This window comes from Tiliqua scincoides, chromosome 1 (assembly GCF_035046505.1).
Source record: "Tiliqua scincoides isolate rTilSci1 chromosome 1, rTilSci1.hap2, whole genome shotgun sequence".
NCBI classification, from domain to species: domain Eukaryota; kingdom Metazoa; phylum Chordata; class Lepidosauria; order Squamata; family Scincidae; genus Tiliqua; species Tiliqua scincoides.
In genome coordinates, this window is record NC_089821.1 from 148,919,615 (window position 1) to 148,947,578 (window position 27,964).

At 42.7% G+C, this 27,964-nt stretch overlaps 2 protein-coding genes across 2 annotated transcripts; one reads left to right on the forward strand and one right to left on the reverse strand.

Annotated features, from left to right (window-relative positions):
* Positions 1-1,444: 1,444 nt before the first annotated feature.
* LRRN4 (leucine rich repeat neuronal 4) lies at positions 1,445-9,353 on the forward strand. The gene is made up of 4 exons (XM_066611300.1): positions 1,445-2,135; positions 4,851-5,055; positions 5,628-5,762; positions 8,072-9,353. Exons 1-4 carry the CDS (start codon positions 1,445-1,447, stop codon positions 9,351-9,353), a joined length of 2,313 nt encoding a protein of 770 aa, XP_066467397.1.
* A 3,295-nt stretch (positions 9,354-12,648) lies between these two features.
* CRLS1 (cardiolipin synthase 1) lies at positions 12,649-22,873 on the reverse strand. The gene is made up of 7 exons (XM_066610855.1): positions 22,431-22,873; positions 17,983-18,120; positions 16,373-16,502; positions 15,443-15,528; positions 14,875-14,943; positions 14,567-14,658; positions 12,649-13,084 (listed from the first exon to the last, which is right to left on the reverse strand). Exons 1-7 carry the CDS (start codon positions 22,848-22,850, stop codon positions 12,997-12,999), a joined length of 1,023 nt encoding a protein of 340 aa, XP_066466952.1. The 5' UTR covers positions 22,851-22,873; the 3' UTR covers positions 12,649-12,996.
* Positions 22,874-27,964: the final 5,091 nt, after the last annotated feature.

The window sequence follows — 27,964 nt, forward strand, 5'->3', positions numbered from 1 at the left end:
TTCAACCTAGAAGGCTAAGGGGCTTCACAGTGTGGGATGTATGAGCCAGTGAAGGTTGGCATGGCATTGTCAACGCCTCACCTAGAGAATCTCCTTGTTTTCATGTTAAGGGGACATTCTCCAGCTGCAGCTTCTTCTCACATTGCAGTCCAGTGATGGGGAGGGAAGCCACATTTGCCAGACCTTTCTGGTTGTCTTGTCTGCAGGAGGAGATGACAAATGGGGTTGGTTGACCTGAACTCCAGCTCAGACATCCACCCCAAACAAGACACTTAGGTAAAGAAGAGTACTGTTGTCATCGGATTATACAGTGACATTAGAATCAGGCCTCCGAGTTGCTACAGCAGAGCAAGGGCTTGCCTCAGTGCTCCATTGATCTGGGCCTTGATGCCATGCAGTAGTGCCATGCAAAAATGATGGCTTGGTGCCACCAGGCTCTGGAGGCTTACAGCCTTCAGCTATGCAATCTACCCAAGGCACTTTCTATTAGTAGTAGCAGCAGCACTAGTAGTACTATTACAACTACATAAAGACCTAAGGATCTAATTGGTCTGTGGCTAAATGTAACAAATAAGGACTCTTTCTTTCTCTCTTACACTCACATACAATCAATTAATCAATCAATGTGGTGCTGAGGGAGGTACTGAGGAGAGATTGAGAGAGATTTCCAAAGTTATCTCAACACAATTTTAGCTGCAACAAGATCAGCTATTACTATTGTTGTTAATGATACTGTAATAAGATAGTGAGGGAGACTTGAAATGATATTCCAACACAATTGTTGTTATAACAAGGAGACTGGCAATTATCACTATTATTATTAATAGTATTTATATAGTTCTGTTTAACAAAAAAAAAAGTACTTTGCATAGGTCCTACAGGTCCTAAGAACATAACTCCCAATAGTTAGAAGTGTTTGAAAATAGCATTATTTACCTTACCCAGAAATAAGCCCATTGTGGCTGCAATCCTAACCACACTTCCCTGAGAGTAAACCCCATTGAACAAAATAGGACTTACTTCTGAGTAGACCTGGTTAGATTGTGCCTTGTGTTTAGTAAGACTTAGGCTGTAACCCGATAGTACTCATCAGAAATAAACACCTCTACCAATAGTGTTCAAAAGCCATATAACAAGAAAATAGTGCTGTATGGAAAGTGTCATTTTCTCCTCCTCCTCAGCAGTCCTTTGATGCAAGGACTCTTCAGCCAGTAGCTGAGAGGTTGAAAAAAGTGGTTTGTCTCGGGTCAGCTAGAAGTGAGCCTCTGACAATGCCTGAGATTCCTCTGAGCTGGCTTCTCAGAACATGTGAATGGAAGTAAAAAAAAAAGGGGGGGGGGGTTCTTTGTACTAACTAGATATTTGGCAACACTCAATCTTGCTTTCCTTTCCTTGACTGAAAACAGGCTTCAGGATTATCTGGGAGCCCCCCAACAGAACAACCATGTCCTTCCTCCTTACCTGCATATTTCTACTTGTTCAGGAAGTGCCAGCCAGGCCACCAGAGAAGACAAATCCTGCAGCACAAGGAGATGTCAAAGCTCTTTTCCAGCTGGTTAAGCAAGACATATGGGAGGAGAATATCAACCTGAACAGCCTATCTTGTGAGGAGCAGAGGACCCAGACATGGACCACCTTGCACCTGAAAAACAGAACTCTGACTTCCTTTCCAGAATGTCTGCCTCCTCTCCTGGAGCTCCTGGATCTCAGTGTCAACCTCTTACCAGAATTAAATAGCCAGGATGTGGCTTATCTGTCCAAGTTGCAAGTCCTCTCTCTGAGACAAAATAATATTCAACAAATGACATTGGTGCCTGGGAACCTCAGTAGTCTCCAGTTCCTGGATCTGAGCTTCAATTTATTGTCATTTGTGCCTGCATGCAACATGTCCTCTTTGGAGAACCTCAAGTGGCTGTCTCTAGCTGGAAATCCTATCACAGAAATCCAGCCATTGGCTTTCTCTTGCTATCCACAGCTGCAGTTTCTGAATCTATCTTCCACTTGGCTGGGAAAGGATGGCAATATGGGGATTTGGGAATCTGCTTTTGCAATGGATGTACTACGTGCAAACTCCACAGAGAAATCTGGGAATGCTCTCCATGTACTTGATCTGAGTGCAACCTTCTTGGAGAGTAGTAAGTCCTAACGTTTTTGTGAAAAGTATCAACCACTATCCCACTAGGGACATCAGCAGAGGCCCTAGTGCTCTGGACTAGTAGACCTGGGCTCCCAGCCATGCTTGGGCTGCTCCCCACCTTGGGGGGGGGCACACACCCATGGCCTCCCTGGACCTACCCCTCTATGTGGGTGCTGAGCATGCAGTGGAGCCCTGCCAAGGCAGCCCCATGGAAGTAGTAGTGGTGTTGTGTTGAACTGGGTCCCTCCTCCTCCCTTTGGTTTGGGGGCAGGGGTGTCACTAGGGTGGGGTCTGAGGGGCACCTGCCCCTGGAACTATGCCTGGGGGAGCCAGGGGTGGAGCCCATGTTTTAAAGGCCTAGACGCCTTTAAAAGGGGATTGGACGAGTTTCTGGAGGAAAAATCCATTATGGGGTACAAGCCATGATGTGTATGCGCAACCTCCTGATTTTAGGAATGGGTTAAGTCAGAATGCCAGATGTAGGGGAGGGCACCAGGATGAGGTCTCCTGTTATCTGGTGTGCTCCCTGGGGCATTTGGTGGGCCGCTGTGAGATACAGGAAGCTGGACTAGATGGGCCTATGGCCTGATCCAGTGGGGCTGTTCTTATGTTCTTATGTTCTTATGGGGATGCTTCTGGTGTTTTGCTAGTAGAAAGAAAGATTTCAGGATAAAAGTTTGGCACTAGACATACATTTCAGTTCACACTTGCAACACAAAATTTGAATTCCAATTGAGATTCAGATTTCAAATGTGAAGATGACACTTCAAAATGAAGACTGGAGCTTTGGTAAATGCTCTTTATGGGGGTAGCCAGCTTACAAAGAGAATGGATGTCTTCTTTTTTCTCTCTTCACAAATGGCTGATCCAGTGAGTCAAAGGCATACATTCTAAGGGTGCAATCCTAACCGCTTATGTCAGTGCTTTCCAGCATTGGCATAGCGGTGCTGATGGTACAAGTGCTTCATCCTGCAGTTGGGTGTCACTCACGGAGGCCTCCTCAAAGTAAGGGAATGTTTATCCCCTTACCTCAGAGCTGCATTGCCCTTATGTCACTGCTGGAAAGCACTGACATAAGGGGTTAGGATTGCGCCCTAAGATGTGTACAGTACAGTCAGCAAACATAAAGTGTTTTGCTTATGTGCTTTTCAATTGTTATCCACCCGGAGCCTTGAAGTATAAAAAACACTAGAAATGCAAATCAATGATCTGGTCCACATAGGAAGCAGAATGAGGTGTCAGAATCCTGAACTGTTAGTCCACTGAGCCACTGCAGGTAGAGGGAGCCATCTTTAATGCTGCCCCACAAAACATTCCCAGCAAGTAAAAATAAACCAACTCTTTTAGCTTCAGAAAAGTTTTAGCCTAGCTCCTTCCATGCTGTGCTACTTTTTATTGTAGGAGAACATTAAAAGTGTGGTCCTATCACCTGTAGTCTGCAGTGGTACCATCCATTCTACCTTTCTAAATAAATATCAGTCAACATACATGCATATTTTAACCTATAACATTCCTTTTTCATGTATTAATAGGTACAAGTTATTTTATTTATTTGACAAATAGGCTAACTGTATAAAGAATTGGAACTTGATCACATCTATGCATCCCAAAGCAACATTTTGAGTGGGCCACCCCAGATTACAAACTGTTAAACTAGGCGAGAGCAGCTCATAGAGAGCAGCTACCTGATTGTATGGACATATTAAAATGGCCATATGCAGAATGGTCCAAAATTACTTTTGAGGTGCAGAACTAGTCAACTCCTAGTTTCTTATTTGGAAGTGAACACAAGCCTGTTGCACTCCAGTTAATTTCTGGAGGAGGAGTCTCTAGCCACAACAGCTCAAAATTTAGAGCCTTTCAATTATGTGAGCATTTGATATGGAATAGTCCAAAGATTACACTTGAGATGCAGAAGTATTCAGATGCAATCCCAGGCCCTTATTTACAAGAAAATTGTACCACATTTTTGAGCCTATTGCAGACACAAATATTTGAATCTGTCTACCTAGAGCAGCTAATAGGGATAGCCTCCGAGTGGTAAGGATACATGATTTGAAATAGTCCAGAGGCTTGTATGGGATGCAGAGTTGGTCATCTTCAGGTTCTTTAATCAGTTTTATTTCTGAAATTAATTTTAATCTGTATTTATTAACATAGTATTATATTATTACTATATATATTAATTATATTATTATTATATGTATTTATTTATTATTATATATAAGTCCCAGAGTTTGGTCTTTGAGGGCATATCACACCCACTGCAGTCCTAGGTTTGTCCACTCAGAAGTAAGTCCCATTGTATTCAATGGAGCTTAGTCTTAGAAAATGGTATAAAGGATTTCAGCCTCACTCCCAGGTAAATGCAATTACAGTCACAGTCACCTTGTTGAAGCTAAACAGGCACATGTCTGGTTTGCACCTGGATGGATGATTGCTTTGAGTCTTGATGTGAAACAAAGGCAGGATATAAATGTAAATAATATAGGCTTGATTAAAAATTATTTAGAAAATACTTAATAAAGACCAAGGAATTAGGAACTAACATGATCCTCCTTCTTTCTCACTAGAGAAAGACTCCACAGCATGAGTCAGTAGAAATGCTTGCCTGATGTTCAGAGTCATCAAAAGGTTCCATTATGACATCATAGGAGCAGTGCTACCTCAAGGAGAGGCTCTTTTATTTGATCTCTTTTTCTCCTCTTCCCAGTTCATCAGGACTGGATCAAAGACCTGACCAACCTTACATCCCTTTTTCTCACCAAAATGAGCCAGCTGAGAAGCCTTGATGCATCCATCTTCCTGCATGTGCCCAAGCTGAGAGAACTGCACTGCCAGGACTCCTATAAACTAAGCCTGGTAAAAACTGAGTCTTTCAGCCACACACCTCATCTGATGTCTCTTGTATTCCAAAAGTGAGTTTTCCTCTATCTGTTCGCTATTAGAGATATATCTGCACCAAAGGGTCCCCTATAAGTCCTTCCCCAATTCCTATTAGCATAAATGAAGGAAGGTTGTCAGGATTTAGTTTTAATCATAAGAATGTGATTTTATAATCTGAGATATTCTTATTACACTCAAGGGATTGATACTCAAATGATGGATTGGATCCCTTTAAAACTCACAGGACCCTTGTTGCTGGCAGAATTGGAGACTAAGAATTAAGAGGGTATATTGTTATTTCTTAGGAAGGTGTAGGGTTGACTTCTGCATCCCAGATGAAGACAAATGGCACTACAAAAAGTCTTTGTAACAATGATTTAATTCTCACACAAAGCCTAGTTTTTCTCCATTTGTGGTCTCGTCAAACTTGTTAGAATAGCTAACAGCTCCCAACTAACTCCCAAATAATATGGCATTCCTATGCAGCCTCTCTAACAACAGAACACCCTCTCCTGTGAAGTGGGCAGAAAACTGCAGGTTACCTAGTGGCGATAACCAGTTAAAAACATAATCCATGTGTTAAATTGACTTTCTTTAATTGTAGCTGTAACTTGAGTTCCTTCAGTCCATGGAATCTCAGCTCATCAATCAACCTTGTTATCAATCTGTACGGAAATCCCTTGGAGTGCCATTGTGCAGTGTCCTGGGTCCTCTCCAAGCCAAATATAGTTCTACAACGGTAAGCAGACTTATATGGCTATAATGGTTCCTACCTATGGTTCCTTTTTGGCATCTCTGGTTCTTTGTTCAGTGCACAGGCACAGATGTAAAAAGCCAGGATTGCTTGATATGTGGTCACAAGATATTTTGCTGCTGCTTGTAAACCACAGTTCAGGGGTGTGTGTGTTTGTAGCTCTTATAAATCAAAATGAAAAACACACTTATTTTCTTCTCATGAAATTAAGCATTGTAAGTTTTAACATACTGCATGTCCTATTCATATACGTATTTTCAGGAAAAGTGGAAATAACACATGCATTTCAAATATTGTGAGATTGGCAAGTGGCAGTTCTATAGGAGTAGAGAGGAGTATGTGTTTCCCAGTACCAATGATGTCTGTGAATGTACCTTTCTTATTAACCCAATTCTGCGCAGCCCACAGGTACACACATTTTATCCCTGTTGCATATATGTAATGTTGGGCAGAAATACCTTAAACAGGGATTTCAGCACTGATGTCCAGGGCTAAAGTTGAACACTTATGCTACGACTAGGATCCAAAAAGATACAGTCCAGTATGCAGTCTAAGGCTGCCTTGTTGTGTTACAGAACTATTTAACTGCACACACATACTGAAAAATGTAGCCAGGGGAAGTCCCACCATTACCATAAGAACAGCCCCACAGGATCAGGCCATAGGCCCATCTAGTTCAGCTTCCTGTATCTCACAGCGGCCCACCAAATGCCCCAGGGAGCGCACCAGATAACAAGAGACCTCATCCTGGTGCCCTCCCATCTGTGCCTCCTGCAGCTTTTGCTTTTGAGATGAAGTCGCTGTTTCCCTTACATAGAACCGCTAACAGCCACGTGGCCTAGAGAAGGCATAGAAAAGAAGCTGTCATCAAGACAAAAATAAAAATAGAACCCCAAACCCATTTTATTGTTTTAATCATTTTTTCCAATATTAATAAAAAAAAAACATGAACATAAGAACAGCCCCACTGGATCAGGCCATAGGCCCATCTAGTCCAGCTTCCTGTATCTCACAGCGGCCCACCAAATGCCCCAGGGAGCACACCGGATAACAAGAGACCTCATCCTGGTGCCCTCCCTTGCATCTGGCCTTCTGACATAGCCCATTTCTAAAATCAGGACGTTGCGCATACACATCATGGCTTGTACCCCGTAATGGATTTTTCCTCCAGAAACTTGTCCAATCCCTTTTTAAAGGCGTCCAGGCCAGATGCCGTCACCACATCCTGTGGCAAGGAGTTCCACAGACCAACCACACGCTGTGTAAAAAAATATTTTCTCTTGTCCGTTCTAACTCTCCCAACACTCAGTTTTAGTGGATGTCCCCTGGTTCTGGTGTTATGTGAGAGGGTAAAGAGCATCTCCCTATCCACTCTGTCCATCCCCTGCATAATTTTGTATGTCTCAATCATGTCCCCCCTCAGGCGTCTCTTTTCTAGGCTGAAGAGGCCCAAACGCCATAGCCTTTCCTAGTAAGGAAGGTGCCCCAGCCCCGTAATTATCTTAGTCGCTCTCTTTTGCACCTTTTCCATTTCCACTATGTCTTTTTTGAGTTCTCTTTTTTGAGAACTGGACACAATACTCCAGGTGTGGCCTTACCATCGATTTGTACAACAGCATTATAATATTAGCTGTTTTGTTCTCAATACCTTCCCTAATGATCCCAAGCATAGAATTGGCCTTCTTAACTGCCGCCGCACATTGGGTCGACACTTTCATCGACCTGTCCACCACCACCCCAAGATCTCTCTCCTGATCTGTCACAGACAGCTCAGAACCCATCAGCTTATATCTAAAGTTTTGATTTTTGGCCCCAATGTTCATGACCTTACACTAACTGACATTCAAGCGCATCTGCCATTTTGCTGCCCATTCTGCCAGTCTGGAGAGATCCTTCTGGAGCTCCTCACAATCACTTCTGGTCTTTACCACTCGGAAAAATTTGGTGTCGTCTGCAAACTTAGCCACCTCATTGCTCAACCCTGTCTCCAGGTCATTTATGAAGAGGTTGAAAAGCACCGGTCCCAGGACATATCCTTGGGGCACACCACTTTTCACCTCTCACCATTGTGAAAATTGCCCATAGACATTGTGGAGTTAAATTGTATTGTAATTGAGATAAATTGTAATTAATAAAATAATTTCCTTTATGCAAGCTGCTTTGGGAGCCTCTGCTGCAAAACAGAAGAGTAAAATGTATAGCATAAATATAAGGTTGTTATGAAGATTTCCATATGGTTTCTAACCATTTCCTAGTACTACATTTTCTAACTCGGTTCCTGCCATATATCTTAGGGCATCAGAAACAACTTGCTACACATTGCCAGATGACCCAGCAGCATCTTCATCCAGATCTAGGTTGCTGTTAAAACTCTATGATGAGTGTCAAGCGCAGAGCACAACCAACCCAACCCCTCCATTTGCTCTAGACAAAGTATATGGTACACCTTCGAGGTTCATCATGGACACCCTGCCAGATGTTAGTGCTCTCCCTCAGGAACGGTACAGCAGTTCTTTTGCCCCACAGAGCACGCACTTGACTTGGGAGGATGCAACAAAGCAGGATTCAACCATGGCAGACATTCCTGCATACAAAGAGGAAGGAGTTTACAGATCTATGGATAACCCATCTACCACAGCAGCCTCCTCAACAGCTCTGGGAAGATTCTCCGCTGAGCAAACTTTAGTGAACACAATTGAAATGGATAACCAGAAGTATGACACCCCAACAGCTAATTCTGTTGTCCACCTGCAAGGAACCCTGTTCCACTCAACTCAGCTCAGCCCTGTAGTGGAAGCAGTGGGAACAGATACTTCCCCAGTTCCCAGTGGTTTGTTTATCCCAAATAGTACGGCAAGTCTCGATCAGACCAAATCATCATGGCAACCCCCCACCAAGGCAGTCTCTCTTCTGAATGTTGCATCCACCAGCACTTCAACATATGATATAGGTGACTATGAGTATGAGAAAGAGCAGGAGGAATCTGTGGCTCAAATGATGGGCTTTTGTGACTATGATCCATGCAGACATCTCCAAAAGCCTTGCTTTGAGCTCCAAGCCTTGTCTCCTTGTCTATGTCCTGGACTATCTGATGAATTCACCATCCCAGATCCACCAAGGCTCCATGAAGTATCTGAAATTAGGGACACGGCAGCAGAGATCCACTGGTGTGCCCCAAATTCAGCTGTAAGATTCTACCAGATTGCCTACCTCCCTAAAGACAGCAAGAAGAATTACACAGTGACTGGCGAGATTTATGCCACAGCCCGGCAATATACTCTGTATAACCTCCTGCCTGGCACAACCTACCAGGTATGCATTATCGCTTCAAACAAGGCAGGATTAAGCCAGACCACAGGTTGGGATGGGCATACTGCACCATGCATTAACTTCACAACCAAGCCAAGCTACAAATCCATCTTTGCTGCCTTGTGTGCAACAAGTGGACTTTTTCTCATAGCCACGATTCTATTGTCAGGATGTCTGTGCAAGAAATGTAGAACGTCCCATATTGAGCAATATAGCACACACCTGGTCTCGTATAAAAACCCTGCTTTTGATTATGCCTTAAAGTAGGAGGGTTAACCAGCCTGATTTAATATCTGAAGTTTATCTTTGCCTTGAACATCATGGGTGGTAGAAAGGCAGCATATTTTTTAAAAATAGAAATAGTTGAACATTATTGTTCTGACTACATAGGCTCCAATCCTAGGCACTTTTGCTTAAGAGTAAGCCCTACCAAATTTAAGATTTTGAACATACAGAAGCACTGACTGGTGGATTTGTAAGGCTCTCAAGGTAATGCTCAATTACTGCCAAGTGAACAGGCATCGAACTGAAGCTTTATTCTAAATTCTTACTTATTCTGATTTTTTTATTCTGATATATTTGTAGTACCAAGTATTTAACAGAACACTTTGATCTGCTTACAGAACAAAGTAAATGTATCTGCAAGTAGCTGACACACTCTAGAATATTTGTTGTGGCAATGTTAAAGCAATACCCTTCAGAAGTTAAAAAATCAATAGTTAAAAATACAAATCTATGTAAAAAAAGCATATTGATTTGACAGCTTGTGGCAGCTTGGTTTGTTTTGCTGAATGCATTATTGTTCTACAAGCATCTCTGGCAGAGTGTTCTTGCAGTCAGTCGTACTTGAAAGCAATAGAACCCTGACTGTCCTGGGATACATTGTTTCACGACATTGTATAATATCCATTCTTTTCACTTCCTATGAAGAATCCTAGCTCAATGCAGTTTGAATAATCATCTAAGCAAAGTTAAAGCACAAAGGAATGAGAATATGGTTATTATGTTTAGGAGCTAGCAAGAGGACACTCAAACAATTTGAATATATGAAATCCCAACTGCTGGAAGGAAGAATGGCAGAACAGGGATATTATGTCCAACTTACTCATGCAATTGGACAACTCTTCCACTGGTAATTAAGAGCAGCATATTATGTATACTTCTTTCACATTGTTAATTAAGGTTGCAACAACATAGATTCACGTGCCTAAGTTGAGCCAAGATTACTTTGTCCCACTGCCAGCTTTCATACATTTCTCCTACCCAGGGCTGTGCTTGGTAATTGCTTACTATTTCATTATACTTACTGGAGTATCTTCAAGTCCTACAACAATCCTCAGTCTAGTGCTTTCAGGCATGTGCTCACCTCAGCATACAACTACATAGATCATCAGCGCTGATGCTTCTATCACCGCATAGGTTCATGGTTTGGTGCATGTTTTAAATACTGAGAACCACTGGAATTAACTCAACACCTTGAAATAAACATCCAAACAGCAATTCAGGAGCACTAATTTTTAGAAAGCCTCTAGCTGCTTTCCCCTTCATTATTATAAAGCAGTTGGATATAAACTAGAAGCACAAATAAACACAAGAAGTCAAGGCATTGGAAAAAATTTATTTTGGAAGGGCAGAGGCACCGTCTGCTGACAATCCTGAATATTTAAGGTGTCTCCTAGTCAAGCTCCTCAATTCTCTTAAAGATTCAGGTATGCAATGTTTGTTCTTTCCCAGCGGAAAAAGTATACCTGAGTGGCTTCTTCAGTATGTTGCATGCTTGATAAACTGGAAAATCTTTTCACAGCTTTACACTGAAAATTTCACTTTTCTAGCTTTGCATACTGCAAGATACATTTAGACCACAGCATCCTGAGTTTACATAGAAGTATCAGATTTCTTTAGTGTACACAATTGGTACAAGTTATATAAAATATTTAAAATTGTTTATGTACATAGATAATCCCAACCACCTCCATCCCCAAGCCTTCATATCCACAATAATTTCACTGTTGATGTGATAGCAGCATAATGCAATACGCACACACTTATTTTCAGTTTAATCTTTTTACAACTCAATTTGCTTACTACATGCAAAACATGCCACATGCCTAGACCCACTGAAACCTTGTAGCCTCCATATTTGTATCTGTATTTTACGACATTTCAACAGGAGATACAGTTCTTCAGTCACATGATGACTTATTAAAAACCCCAGTATTTGGTCTCAGGCCAGGAGCTTCCAATGTAGAACCTTTGCCTCTGCTAAATGTGCCCATCTAACTGATGAGCTAGACAAGTCACATACGTCATCCATGAGATTTCTCAGTTACTCTGCACTCACTCCCAGAAAGATCCTAGGTCTAACACAGCCCTGACCAACAGGTGTGTATCGCATAAATCACCACCAAAACCAAATTTGTTCTTTAAGGTCCTGTTCTGCCACTAGGCTTCACAATATCCTAGAAACCAATCATACTTTGGGAAGAAGTGCTTTCCTCGTTTTTTATTTTAAATAACTTCGTGTTTCTTGGGTTATGATAAATGAACACAGGTAACCATATTCTTGTACAATGCAAGTGTTAAGAGGCACATTACCACCACCATTACTTCAATCATCAGGTTTACCAAACCAAGGTTTTATTGATTTCCCTTCCATTTACAAAAAAAATGATTAACCTTCTGTATTAAGCAGTTTTCAAAACGTCTTACTGAAAAGTTATATGAGTGCCTCATCTGCAAGGACCTGGAATATATGTATGCGTTAAAGGACATAAATCCAAATCTTAAAATTCATGTATGATGTCAATTTCAGTCAGTAGGATTCAGAACCAAGACTTCAAATTGTTCATAGGCCGGTCACCTTCCTATATTGATAAGATAATAGTATTTACCTTAAAATGATATTTTAAGTAGCCCTTTGAACCTTTAAATTGCTTCTCGTTCCTTATTTTATTGTAATTCTTACAAAAACCTATAAGACAGATCAGCATTATTCACAGGAGGACTGAGGCCAAGAGATCCTGGCTCATTCAGGTACTCATAGCAAGTCCATGGCAGAGGAGAAACTAAAAATGGATGCATCCTGATGCTCAGTCACTTCTGTACAATGCTACACTCATTCTTTTCCCCAATGTCAATGTAATTAATAATCTTGGCCTATCTGAAAGGCCCAGGGTTGCCTTATTTAATCAGCTATTTGTTCCTCAACATTTGCACATAGTGCAGCACAGAAGCAATACCAGCGTGTTTAATCATGCCCTGATATAATGATGCTGTCCTATTCACTAAACATGTTGACACAGTGAATTCTATCGTTAGGCTAGTGAGAAGATTTCTTATGGTAGGACATATCAGTCACAGGAAGACCTTTAGCAATTCTACTTTAAGTTTATGAGGCACTGTAACATTCAAAATAGTACTATGTAAAATTTCCCTGCCTACTATGTTACATCATCAATTGTACACCCAATTGATTACCGAATGAATCCAGTCCTGAATACACAGAAATGCTACTGGGTTCTCCTTGTGCCAAGTATACCATAGATGGCACCAGATATCAATTTAGATTATCAAGTGTAGTAACTTCAAATTCAACATATATAAGTGTAAACTTCTCAAAGGCAATGAACAAAAACACATGACAAAAGGCGACAATCTCTGCATGTGTTTGAGTACATTAAAGATAAAAAATATATATTTTATTTGTAACAAATTGAAAAAAATTACATTGAAAAGTCTGCATATTTACATGATCCAAACTTCATTTTAATTTCAGATTAGCTCCACTCTAGAGACATGGTTACAGTGAGGCAAAGTTGTCCAAAGAAGAGTTCTCTATCCACGGTCCAAATGTAGGCAATGCTATCCCAACATGAACTGGGTAGGATGTGAGCAGCTGCTCCGCAGAACTTCATTTATTGTTTAGCACCTGAACAGTTTTGCGGCCATAATGATAGTAACTGTACGCAGATGCTGTTGTTGTGAATGCTGTGATGCACCTTCAATGGAGGAAACCATCCTATTAGTTACAGAGCAATACATAGGGAAAGGCCAAACCTAAAGCACCATAACTTTCTAGCACAAAGGGTATTTATTTACTTTATTATGCAAACCAATTTCTGATCTACTTTTTGTGGAAAGGCGGTTTATAGCTACCTTTAATAATAAGGCACTTGTCTGGATAAGAACACGTTTCTGCTATGAGAGATAAAGCCAATTCATAATATTGGGCTGACTGGCAGCCCAATCCAAGACCTAGATAAACCAAGCATGCACACACGAACCTGCCCAAAACAGAGTTAGACCACCAGTCCAGGACTGTCTACCAGGATAGTTCTGGTAGAGGCATTTTCCAGTCAGATTTTTAAAAAGAGACCTCAGGAACTAAACCAGAGACTACCTGCATTCAAAGTCATGGTTCTTCCAACAGTCATAAAAACTTCTTAGAGTGTTCAAAGCACTTTGCATACAGTTGCTCGGAGGTCTTCAACAGGTGAGTTTGGACCCAGAAATAGTTTGCAAGTCAACCTCAGGAGGGTTGCAAGAGTACAGGTACTGCTGTCACCACCATTTTGTTTTGAGACTCAAGCTTGCGCAGTGAAGCCTCACTGAAGCCTGTGAATAACAGCCAGGGCTAGGAGTCAAATCCTGCAGGAGACTTTTGTTTAGAGGGGATGCTTTGACCAAATCCTCCAGCAGGCCCACTCAGTCACCCAATCACCTGCCCATTGTGCCCTGTCGCAGCACGTCCTCTTTCCTTGCCTTCTCTCTTCCCCGCTCTGCCTTTCCAGATGGCATGCACACTGTTGCCATGCCAATCTCTGCCCTTCGCCTCCTCTCTCCTATCAAGCCAATCAGAAGGAGCAGAATGACATTCGCAGAAAAAGAAGAGGAATCATGGTTGCTCTCCCACCCACCAGACTCTTGAAAGGGAGTCCCATGTTGCAAGATGGAGACTGAAGAGAGTTCCAGCTTCTGTTAAGTTGAAGACCACTACACTAACTTCCTGTAATTCTTTTAGCAACCAATAAGGCAGGTCAACATCATCATGCGCAGAGAGTAGAAGGAAGGCTGAGAAAAAATGTTTCACTAAGACCATCAAGTCTGTTCATAACAGAGGCAATTCAAATTGGTGGCCTCACAATTCATAACTAGGCTTTTTCACCAAAACCATGGCACTTCAGCATATAAATTGCAATGCTACCAAGGCTGGAATACTAAGTACATTTACCTGAAATAGATCAAGTGAACTCAATTACTTACTTCCAAATAATGACACAAAGGATTGGGCTGCAGTTCATTTTAAGTTTGGGCTGAATTGCTTGCAGAATGAAACTAAAAATGACTAGCCAATCTACTAACGTAATTTTAGCAGCCATACAAATCTATAATCCAGAGACTGATCAGGCTCCCTGTTGATATTTATCACTGTCCACTCTCTCACAAATTAACAGTATCACAAAACTACAAGGCTTACGCACCATAAAGTTTGAAGATAAACACTGTCCACAAAATTGAAAACTGGAGCTGCTAAAGAAGCCGCCACTAAGATTAGCTGCACAACTGTGTTGATCTGGTAAAAAAATTAAAGGAAAATATTATTTCTCTCCTGCATCAAAATCAATAGGAACTGATAGCACTGAACTTTGGCTGGCGAATGCACCCCAGGCAGTAACGCATAAATGTAAAATGCAAAATGTTTGCAAAGTAAATGACAACAACTGAGAATTACTGAACTTTTACTCTGGCACCATGAACCAAATGAAATGAATAGCAAGATGACTCTCACCTTACTGATGAATGTGGGCTTTAACTGAGCAGTAGCGTAACAGGGATTGAAATATCTACTAAGTGTTTTCTGTGAAAAACAAAAAAGTTGACTTGTTTAATACATTTCAAAAATCTCTACTAAGTTGGTTAGCTGATAAAATTTACTAAACCATTTAGAAAGGAAACGCAACCATTGCCCATCATCATATCTCAGTGCAGTACAAGTTTAAGCCCAGGGTAGCAGATACACTTAAACGATGTTTAACATATACCAAATATTTAAAAGCAACCTTTCCATGTTACTGCATAAATGTTACACACCTTTTCAATTACTGATAAGCATTTTTAAAATTCTCTGTCAGCTTTAACTCCTTGGTATAATTATGAGCTCTCATGCTATATGCTCCTGAGCTATCTTGTATACCACTATATAGAGAAACCGCTGGATTCCTACACCCAGTATCTTAAACTCAGGATTACTTTCAAACAAATATAATTTTCCACACTTTGTTTTCTGCCCCCACCCTTTCAACACATAGAAGAGATGAAAGATTTTCAAAATATTAAATTAACACCCATATACTTACTGGTGGTAGAAGAGTTTTATACCGTACATAAAACACAGCAGCAATTAATGCAATGTCCCTTAGAATTATCATAGATGTTAGAGGAACTAGGGAAAAAAAAATAAGAGTTAGATAAATATATATATAGTACACATGCAAACCATCACAACTACCCCTGCAACAATATATCAACAGACTCACTAGCATAAAAAGTCTCAAAAAAACAAATTATTTGGTTTCTTTAATTTAGTGGTAGTCATTTCGCTGTCCACATACTCACTACTGCATGCTTAACACACTGTATATTGGTGTTGGGTTCAGTGGACAAAAGTCCATTGACTAATATACAGAGGCTGCTAAAAAAAATCACAATTGTAAAGTCTTTCCTATCACCACACTGTGCAAAAACAACATACTAAACACAAGTAATATGGACAGACAATCCACTTTGAGAGAATTAACCAGTTGCATTTCCAAGCATAAATAATTTCTGTGACTGGTCCCCTGCATGCATGTGATAGGTAAACAGCAATATAGATAAACAACTATTTCCCTATTAACTGTGTGTTGATCTCCAGACCAATTCTAATGTTCACAGGTTGCTCAGGAAGGAATTAACATGAAAGATGAATATAACATCATTCACACAGAAGTGAATGTTACAAACCATTCTGACCAGTACCAATGACTACTGAAGCCTGCAGACTATTCACAACTAGTTAGCCATTCCAAGTAGTCCAGCCATTTCATCTTAGACAGGAAACTAAATTTAGTGAAGAACAGATATAAGTGACATTTCATTTTCAATTGGAATTTTACTAGATTCTTGTAAAGATGCCTGATTAGTGTGATATATGAAGTCAGTGTGCCCAGATACAGATAGCAAGTTGAAATCATTAGAAAAATTACTAACATGTAATAATTATCAGCTGTCTTTGAAAGATTGCTCACCTGGAATAAGATTTGCACAAGTCAGGCTAATGTATAGGACACTGATAAGAATTTTATCAGCCAAAGGGTCCAGGGCACTCCCCAAAACAGACTTTTGGTTAGCCCAGTTTCGTGCAATAAAGCCATCCAACTGAAACACATAAGTTAAACAGAAAGGTAGAAGAAAGGAAGCTTGTGTGTGTTACTGTTGCACTAAAAACCTTGGCCACAATCCAAATAATTACTTTAGTACATTCAGTGGATTTTTTACCTTTGAAACAAACAGAGCCCTCATCACCATATGCTACATCACAAACTGTTGTTTGGGATGTCCATTTCCAAAGAGGTTTACTATGTGGCATGAGAAGGACTGCTGTTAACAAACACATAAGTATAAAGTCTCTTAGGTACTTGGAACTGATTACATCACCAGCTCTTACATGTAATCTGGTTCTTAACAGAGAATTTATCAACTGGATTTATGACAAGATGCAACACCATATATTGATGTTATAATCTCACAGTTTAATGCCCAGAGCAGTGTGAGCCCATGCTTAACTGGAAACAAAACCAGACTTGACTAGCAAAACCAGACTTAACAGCAAAATCCTGTGCATATCTACTCAGAAGTAAGCGCCACTGAGTTAAATGGGATTCTTGGGAGCCTCCCAAGAAGGTGCATATAGGACTGCAGCCTAAGCTGTGCCTAGTTGTTGTAAATCAGGGATTGGCAATCTTTTCGGACAAAAGGTCTGGATGGTTGGCGATGATGTCATCACCAAGCTTCTGGGTTGCCAAGCTCCTGGAGGTGGCTGCATGGAACTCAGCCTGGGAGGCAAAGCCTCCTGCCTAAATTGCTAAGCACCAGCACAGGGTCACCTGCCCAGGCTTGCAGAGTCCCTGTGCTTTGCTATGCCCAGTCCGGCATGCAGCAAATTAGGCAGTTGGCTTTGCCTCCCAAGCTGAGCTCTGCAAAGGCCAGATAACTTTTGGTGGGAGGCCGAATCCAGTCCACTGACTGTAAATGACTGCTTTTACTGCATATGCCATATATATGTGAGTACCCCCCCCTCCCATAGCCACAGGCTATCTGCTAGCACCACAACTGCTAACCCCACAACACTAACAGGAAGCAGACAGTACAAAAGACAGGCACAGGAGACAGTGACAGGTAAGGCTAAAAAAAAACAGGTAAGATAATTTGCAAAATGGATGAATTTATGTACCGCTTCTAGTGAGCATTGCATCCCAGAAAGGATAGGGTTTGCTACTATCCACAGTTTTAGGTATCTGCAGTGGCAATGGGAAAGTATCCCCGTGGATACAGCAGGACTACTGTATTAGGATACACACATGCATATGTTCATAGAGAAACGAACTTACACCCATCAGTTAACAATCTAGAAAAGCAGGTGCCTTCAGTGCTCTTTGAAGAAAACAGAAGTTATAAGCAAATTGTCTAAATTAAAAGGCATTTTTAAAATAGTCATTAAGTAGCCAAGTCTCCTTTATTTTAATCTGCTTTTTAATAATGAAAACATCTATGCTAAGTGAATGCCATTAATGTTTTAAAACTAAAAAAAGTGAAAAAAAAACCACACAGCATTTGAGAACTATATTACAAGACTTACCAAATCTGTCACACCAGCCAGAGCAAACACACCCAATGCAATATTAAAATCTTCTTCAACAATCAAGTAACCCAAAACTGGTGCCAGACCAATCCTTGCCATTGAAAGTAAATTAGGAATTGTCCAAGGGTTTTCATACTGAGAAAGAAACAAAACAAAAATATACCGGACTTTAGATGTATGCAAACTCAAGAATACGCAATCTGAATCCGGTTTGCACTGACATGACAGAAAATGAAACTTGATCTCTCTAGCTGCAAGGAGAGAGGGGAGAAGAAGCAGGCCTAGACTTTATTTTGCTCTCTCACACACATGCAAGCATTTCTGAATCTCAGACCAAACAAAGAACTCTAGATTTGCTCTGTTGCTTTAAAAATAATTTATTCTTACACTGTTGAAGGAATTTTAAACTGCAATTGTGGCTCCAATTTGTAAATATTCTTTATACGTCAGTGAAACCATCCTTAAATTAAGACCAGCCAGAGAAGGAGCATCTGCAGGGAGACGTTCCCCGTTAGGAAGCCTACTTAAACTGCCAGTTGCCCTAATACTACACTCTGGGTTCTGCCACCACCTAGGAAAACAAGGGCTGCTGAACTATTGTGGTTTATACCATTATAAGGAGGGCCAGGATGAGACATCCCAAACCCTGAGCCCCCCATACCCGATGATGCCACTCTGTTCCAAAGTTCTGACTCAGCAATCTCCTTCCCTCCACATTTCCTCTCTCTCTCTCTAAGTCAGTGATTTTCAAACTTTTTCATCTCATGGCACACTGAAGAAGGCACACCATCAGTTTTTTCACAATTGACAAGGCACATTATGCTGTCAATGGGGGGCTCACATCCCCCAATGGCCCTATTAATAAATGCCCCTCTCCCAAATTCCCACGGCACACCTGGGGACCATTTGCGGCACACCAGTGTGCCACGGCATAGTGGTTAAAAATGGCTGCTCTAAGCCCTTCTTTCTTTTCCAATCCAGGGAATGGAAGAAGGAAGAGCAGTGAAAGCAAGTAGACAGAGACGGGCACCCCCACCAATCTGTTGCCTGAAGCGATAGCAAATGACATGAATTAAGCTACCTTGGGATCGCTTGGTCAAAAGACAGGGCATACATCTTCAAACAAATATTTTGCCTCCGGATTAATACATCTTTCAAACTTGATTTCTGGAAATGACTTACTCCAATCATACAAATGATACTGAAGGAATGGAGGGCTTGTATCCTTTTTTTTGTGAGACACAGAGAGAAAGTTGTTAAGTAGTAAAGATATTTTTAAGCTTGTGACTGTAAATACTTGTCTACATACAAGTCAGACTGAATTTGGGGGCTATTACATCAATTAAGTATGCAAAGAATGGGATATAGAAATTTTTTTTAAATCTTCCTCAAAATTACTTCTAGTTCATACGTTCCTCAGGATTCCCAAGGTAAAATTACCCAGTTTAGTGAATTAGGACCAACCAGAAACAAGAACCAAGAATAGAACAACCTTTAGAAAAGGAACTGAAGAAACTTCTTAGTCTTTTTTGCTCAAGTGACAACCCTGCTATGCCACATGGCAGGCTGTTTTTGAAACCAAGGAGCTTTAAAAGCAATTCTTAATGTGATGTGGTGGTCAAATGTTCAATGGGGAGGAGGCTAAGGATATCCACACTGAGCTAATACTAGAGAAAGTCCTTTATATTCGTTTAAGTAACTCGATGGATCCTGATCTTAAAAAGGATACCTCTCTCTTAAGGTCCACATAAAGAAAATTTCAAAAAGAGCACAGAACTCCAATTCTGATATCATTCCATTCTCTCTCTCTCTCTCTCTCTCATCAAACCAAATCTCACAACTACATCTAACAACAAAAATGCAAGAGATTACTTTCTCTGTTCTACCATTTTCCAAAAAAGGCAGATTTCCCTCATTGTTTGATTGCCAGCCATTCAATTTGAGGCTGCTGAAAAAAACTGTAGGTGGCTTCCTATAGTGATCTGTGATGGCTCACTCACATATTCAAGTCACAACTTGATGGTGTGAGACCTTGCTATTAGGTGCAACTATTCACATGTGCAAGCTACTGTTTCAGAGACAGTTAAACAATGCAAACACATTCACCATCTTGTTCAGCTGGCCCAATTCAGATCTACATACACTGGTGTGGTATAGCACTGGAATAATCCTATTAACACTAGTGATCCACTAATGTAACCAGTGCAATGTCTGAAACAGGTGGACATGGATGATTACAACACATACTTCAGAAATTACAAAGCCACAGGATACTTTTTTTTGTATTCATGGAAGCAGCTGCTACAATCTTTCATGCATCTTCATATCAAAAGAACATTATGCAAGGAAAATTAAACAGAAAGTCTTTCCAAATTTAAGGTCAGTGCAGGTACACAGGATACACAGAAACAAGCTCCACTGAACTCTGACTTCTCAAAAATACTAGAAAGGTTAACTTGAACTAGCATATGCCAAGTTTCCTGCTTTTAACACAAAGTGCACAATTCTAAGTGCTCATCAGGGTTTGGCCACATTACTACATGATTTTAGATCAGGAAAACGAGTCCTCCAGACTCACTAATGTAGCCCAAGTGCTAAGCATTTGAACTTGAATTCTTCTCTGAACTCTTGCTTGCTGTCTTCAGCAACACACTGAGACTAAAGTTTGACTCCAACTTTTCCAAATACTACAGTGACTGTAAAGTACACACACACACACAGAGTTATATATATATATATATATATATATATATATATATATATATATATATAAAATAAACAATAGTCATGCCATATCCTGCATTCCCTCTAAAGCAGAGATTTTTAACCAATGTGCCAGGGCATATTGGTGGGCCGCAAATGGTCCGCAGGTGTACCACAGGAAGGACATTTATTAATTGTGCCATTGGGGAATGTGAGCCCTGCACCAACAGCACAACGTGCATTGTCAATTGTCAAAAAAACTGATAGTGTGTCTTGACAATTTTAGCACCTTGTCATTATGCCATAACGGCAGTGTTTCTCAAGGTTTGTTCTCTGCCATACCACTTCACATGGTCCATGAATTTGAAGTACTACTGGCAATAACTGCCAATGACATCACTGCCAGTTACTTCTAGGAGACCAGATGCGAAGCTGCAAAGACCAGTAAGAGGCTCAAAGTGGTTGGGAGGACTTTTTGAGCATGGAAAAGCATGCCTTGGAGCTCTGCACACCAAGCTCAGTCTCCTACCACTGCGTTCCGTCGTGTTCCTGGTCACCCTGCTGGATGGGTCCTGTGAATGCAACCAGATACCACCTCAAGTACCACTAGTGGTACCTGTGCCGCTGGTTGAGAAATGCTAGTCTAGGGCAGTGGTTCCCAAACTGTGAGTCATGGCTCCCCAGGGAAACGACCCAGATGAGCCTCAGGAGCCTCACGAAAACCCTGCCACCCTGTACAATGTATGCAGTGGTTCTCAAGCTTTTAGCACTGAAACCCACTTTTTAGAATGAGAAACTGTCAGGACCTCCCAGAAGTGATGTCATGACCAGAAATGACATTATCAAGCAGGACAATTTTTAACAATCCTAGGCTGCAATCCTACCCACACTTACCCAGGAGTAAGTCCCATTTTCTATCATTATGAAAAGCATAAACACAATAGCCAGTTATAAGTACAGATCTGTCACGTTTCCCCAAATGCAGTAGCATACCACGGTAGCATCAAGTCTAATAGATTAAAAATAAAATATTGAAATGAACGGGGAGCCACCTGGAATTGGCTCACAACCCACCTAGTGGGCCTTGACCCAAAGTTTGAGAAACACTGCTGTATAGGATTGTAGCCCTGATGGGGAGCCACAGCCAGTGGCCCAGTAGGTCAAGGGAGCTACCAGTAGAAAAACTTTGGGGACCACTGGGCTAGGGATTGTGCTGCTTGCAGGTGCAGACTCAGTGTTGGTTTCCCTACAAGAAGGTTCCTCCCTTCCAGGGAGCCTGCATGCCAGGGAGGAGGATCCCAGAGGTGCCTTCCCTCCACCATGCCAGCTCAGCACCCAGCTGGATGAGCCCACCTGCGGATGGCCCAGCAGGGACTGGGAGCCCAATGCTATGCCTGTCTACTCAGTTGCACTATACTATACTATACTATACTATACTATACTATACTATACTATACTATAGTTGTATTATAATCAATGGGCTTACTCCCAGGTAAGTGTTGGATAGGATTGCAGCCTTAGAGGCCAAGCCTATGCCTGTCTACTCAGAAGGAAGCCCCATTAGAGTTAATGGGGCTTACTCCCAGGTAAACGCTGGACAGGATGGCAGCCTTAGAGGCCACTCCTAGGCATGTCTACTCAGAAGCAAGCTCCATTATAGCGAATGGGGCTTCCTCCCAGGAAAGCGTGGCCAGGACAGCAGCCTCAGGCTGGACAGCTCAGCGAGCAGAGCAGAGCCCTACCAGTTCGGCCCCGCGGCTCTTCGCCCTTCCCTCGCCCTGCTCCAGGGACCCCGCGGACCGCCCAGGCGTGCTGTCATCGCGGCTGTGCGAGCGGTGCGGCTGCCTCGCCCCACGAGGGTGGCAGCAGCAGCAGCAGAACGAGGGGCTCCAGCTGGAGGTGGGAGCGCCAGGCAGCCGTTCGCGCCCGTGCGCGCGCAGGCGCAGTCGACGGCCCTGCTCCGAACACAGCGAAGGGGTCGGAGCCGCCGCGCATTCACTCCAGGAGGCCGCGAGCGCCGCTCGGGGGTCGCCGCGGCGCGCGCCTCCTGCCAGCCTCGCCGCGGCCGCTACGGTGGCTCTCGCGGGCCGTGCCGGGCTGACGCTCCGCAGCAGTCCCCAGCCGCACGCGGCCCCTTTGGCCAGCCAGGCCGCGGCCAACATGTTGCGGGGCGACGGAGAGACCTGCTGGGGGAAGCTCAGAGGAGGAAGGGGGGCGGCGGCGGCCTCAGCAGCAAGCCCCACCTCTCCTCCTTCCCCCCTCCCGCCCCGGTAGCCGCTGCCGCATCTCCCTCCATTCAACTGAGCCTGGCTTCTCGCTCGACCGCCAAGACGGGCCCGACGCGGCTTTTACGACAGCTCCAGCATGCTTTACGACAGCGAACATTGGAGCTCCGTGCTGCTTAAAGGGCGAGCGACCCATTTGGAACACAAGCCCCAAGTGGAGTCTTCTCCGACCCATCGCTCTTCGCTTCTTACGCGTAGGGGGCGGCCCCAGAGCCCAATCCTAGGCGGGTCTACTCAAAAGTAAACCCCACTAGAGTCAACGGGGCTTACTCCCGGGAAAGTGTGGACAGGATGGCAGCTCCAGCCTCTGCCTGTCTCCTCAGAAGCAAGTCCCATTAGAGTCAATGGGGCTACTCCCAGGAAAGCGTGGAGAGGATTGCTGCCCCAGTAGAGCACCAGGCCAGAATGTGTGATTTTAGAAAGGTGGCAAGCCTGGTACTGGCAGCCTCTGACCAAAGTTTCCTAGAACAGCCAACTGTGCAGGATGTGGCTGGAGAGAGGCAGTCAAGCAAGCCTCAACCATCACAAAGCTGCACACTGTGGTGATGGGAAAAAACATTATGAAAGGATGTTAAATGCAGTACTTGTGCTCTGCTTTAGTCATTTTATAGAGATTTCCAAACAGAGCTTAATGTTCATATCATGCATCTATAATGGGCCAGGGTTAAGCATTAATTCTGCTTTTAATTCTGGGGTTTTCCTCTACCCCAGCAATTTTCAACCTTTTTCATCTCATGGCACCCTGACAAGGCATGTCATTAGGTTTTTGACAATTGACAAGGCACACCATGCTGCCAGTGGAAGGGCTCACAGCCTCCATTGGCCCTATTACTAAATGACTTTTCTCCACATTCCTGTGCCACACTTGTGGACCACTCGTGGCACACCAGTGTGCCACGGCACAATGGTTGAAAATGGCTGCTCTACCCACTCTATCCATCTCATAATTTTATTTGTCTCAAGCATAACCCCCTCAGGCACTTTCTTTCAAGACTGAGCAGCCCCAGGCAGTTTAGCCTCTCCCTGTGCCTAAGATCCCAATCCTGTGATCTGCGGCATAGAGCCATGCTGGCAAACAGTCGCAAACGTGCCATAAGGCACATTTGCAGGGCTCACCGCCAGGCTTCCATGGATGGTGGGCTAGCACGAGGCAGTCACCCAGCTTCCTCAGCTCAGCAGTCTCCCACACCACCGAGCTGCGGAACAGGAGGCGAGGGGATGAATGGGGGTGGGGAGGTGTTCCGGGGAAGGGGAGGCCGGCGGGGGCAGAGAGAGGGTGGGTGGGAGGCGTGGGAGGGAGGTGTGATGCAGGGAGGGGGGTGGGCTGGAGGCATGGGGGGGAGGAGGGATGGGAGGCGGATCCACAGAGCTCAGCTCAGCATGAGCCAAGGTGCTCGTGGAGGGCTGCATGCCCTACACGAGTCCCTTTCCCTTAAAAAGGTCAGCGGTAAAGTGAGTAGCCCCATTGCGGGCCACTTACCTTACTCGGGGAAGGGGACAAATCTCCCCTTCTCCCAAGGCGCCTCCTGCAGTAGCACGGGAGGCGCTGGATTCAGCGGCAGCCCTCCTCGATGCCGCCTGAGCTGGTGCACCCCAGATAGCTCAGGATTAGACTGTAAGCCCACTAATCATTTTGGTCACTCTCTCTGGTACCTTTTTCAGTTCCACTACACAGTACTATTTTTTTTTCAGATGTGACAGTCTCCAATTGTCTGAGATTGGAGATTAGAGATCCAATTGTCACAATACTCCAGCTATACAATCAATTTGTACAACAGCATATTGGCCATTTTATTCTCAATTCCTTTTTTAATGACCCGAGTATGGAACTGGTCTTCTTTACTGCTGGGTCAACACATTCATCAAACTGTCATCTACCACCCCAAGATCTCTCTCCTAATCCTTCAGAAGCAGCTAAGAATGTATAAGAGCATATGTTTGATATTTTGATTACTTGCCCTAATTTGCATCAGTTTATATTTACTTAGATTGAAGTGCATCTGCCATTTGGCTGCCCATTTCCCTAATTTGGGAGAACCTTCTGGAGCACTTCACAATCCATACTAGATATCATTATCCAGAAAAGTTTAGTGTTATTCACAAACTTGGCCACCTTGCTGCTTGTCCACAACTCTAGGTCATTTATGAACAAATTGAAAAGTACTGGTCCCCAGCCTGCTGTGTGGGACACACTGCTTTTCATCCATTTCCACTGTGAAAATTGCCCATTAGCACCCACTCTGTTTCCTGTTCTTCAAGCAGTTAATAAACCATATGAGGATCTGCCCTCTCATTCCATAACTTTGTTTTCTCAGGACACTTTGGTGACAAGAGTATGTCAGACACCTTGTGAAAGTCCAGATATATAACATTAGTGGGTTCCACAAATCCACATGCCAGTTGACTTTCTCAAAGTACTCTAAAAGATCTATGAGGCAAGACTTGCTCTTGCAGAAGCCATGGCTGATTCTCCCTCAGCAAAACTTAGGGATCCATATACTCTAAGATTTTATCTTTGAGGCTTTCCACTATCTTACCTGGAATAGATGTTAGGCTGCCCAGCCTGTAGTTTCCCATGTTGTCCTCCCTTGTTTTTTTAAAGATTGGCATGACTTATCCAGACCTCCAGACCTCTCTAGGCCATTAGCCATTTTAAGGAACAAGTTGTATATTTTAATCATAAGATCAGTAATTTCACACTTGAATTCCTTAAGAACTCTTGGGTGGATTACATCTGCGGCTAGTCACTTGTTAATCTTTAATTTGTCATTAAGATTTGAAATGTCCTCTCTTTCTTAACCTCTATTTGACTTAATTCTTTAGTCACTCTTTCCAGGAGGGGCAGTTGAGGCAGCAATATCTGCTCAAGCTCTTCCACCATGATGTCAAAGGCAAATAACTCATTCCTCCACAAGCTTCTGGTCCTGTTTTATCTCCCCATTCCCTCTCCTCATCACCCAGGAAGCGCTCTAGGTTTCCTGCTTCTACCATATTTGAAAATAGCTCTTAGGGCCCAATCCTATTCAACTTTCCAGCCCTGATACAGCTGCCTGTGGTAACCAAACAAACATTACCTTAAAGAAGCCTCCATGACTGCCCTCTCCCCCACCACAGGATACAATGTACATGCCATTAGCACAGCTGCATCAGCAATGGAAAATTGGATAGGATTGGATCCTCAAATTTATTTTTCCTTTATGTCTTCTCAAAACATCTTTCACATTTATTTTGCCAGAGTTTGTGTTCGTCTTTAATTCTCATTACGTCAAGACTTCCATTTATAGAAAGAAGCCTCCTTGCCCTTTATAGATTATCTGCTTCTGCTTGTTAGCCATGCTGGCACTAAAACACTTTTCAGCAAGGAACATGGGGATAAATACATGCATTACATGATATTGCTCTCCCCTCCCAACTGCTACATATGCCATATAACAAATGCCATAACCATCTTTGTACAATACAATACAGATTATGTGTCAAAGCACATATATATCTTCATATACAAAACATACACTTTGTGCACATAGTTAGAATTTTCATATGCTGGCTTGCCATGCTACAGTATGGCTTAGAAAGGCACAAACTGCAAATTTGACTGTGTTTGTTATTGATTGTTTTAAATAACATATCACATTTTTGGTATAAAACAGTTACAATACAACTAAAAGCACTCATTCACAATACATTGAACACATGCAGCTGGAATTTGATTTCAGTTTAAAAGTTTCAAAACATCAATGTGAAAATACATTAAAGTATAGGAAATTTGTTTGCTCAACTGATGTTACATTTAAACAAAATCTTAGCTCAAACAAGTATTTCAAATTATGTCATTTGGCCTTCAGAAAATCACAACTAATATTAAAGAATTTCTAGTGTCTGAATTTTCAAAACTGACAATTTAAGAGGCAGCAACCCAATTCAGACAAGCACAAACAATCATGCTTCTACCTTCTCCCTTCTCATATATGGCTTCCATGTCAATGTTCTGTTTTAATGCTTAGCTTGCTGTGATGTTGTGACAGCCTAATCCTAATCACATATGGCTTCCATGTCCATATCCTGTTTTAATGCTTAGTTTGCTGTGATGTTGTGACAGTCCAATCCTAAATTGCCCAGTGCACGGGGCTGCTACGGTGCAAAAGTGGCTGCTGCAGTATCCAGAGCACACTGGGCAACCACCAGCGGCTCCTCAAGGGAAAGGGACATTTGTCCCCTTCTGGGTAAGGAAGTAGTCCCACAGTGGGGATACTCAATTCTGCAGCAGCCTTTGGGCTGGCACAGAATCAAGAGACTTCATGTCAGCACTGGTCCTGCCCTACTCCCTCCCTCTGATACATCTCTTCCCCACCTCCCCCCACCTTCCCACTGCCTGGTGGTTCAGGCAACCACTGAGCAGCCGAGCACTGGCTTTCCACTGGTGCTAGCTCCAGCGCTGGGCCAGTGCTGAGGGCTCGCAAATGTGCTGTTTAGGACTGGGCTCTCAGTCAGCTAACTATGACTAGTGCTAAACAGGAAGTGGAGAGGAAACTTGAATATGGACTTGTAGGCTCTTTGACCTGCTTTTCTGATCTAACACTACAGTTTTGAGGACTGTCACTGAGCCAATGTGTTTCCTGCAATATGCACCATGAAAATCTACCAAGCATCTTAGAATTACTGCAGCTATCATTAACATCTTGGATTGTCCTTTGATAGGAAAAATATGGATATTCTTTTTCGCAGTTCTGCAACCAATCCTGCAATCATGAAGGATTAAACTCACACCAGATTCAGTCATATGCATAAAGTACTTAAAAATGGCTGCCAAAATCATTTATTTGATCATGCCAGCACCCTTATGACTCAATCCTATGTTGGCATTGTGCTGTTCCGGCAGCACAAGATCCTTTATTGCTGTTGCAAACACAAAACACTGTTTTGTACAGCCAGGCTGGGCACTGCAAGCTGCAAGTGACTGCAGCTGTGCACTAGCAGCCTGTCCAAGACAC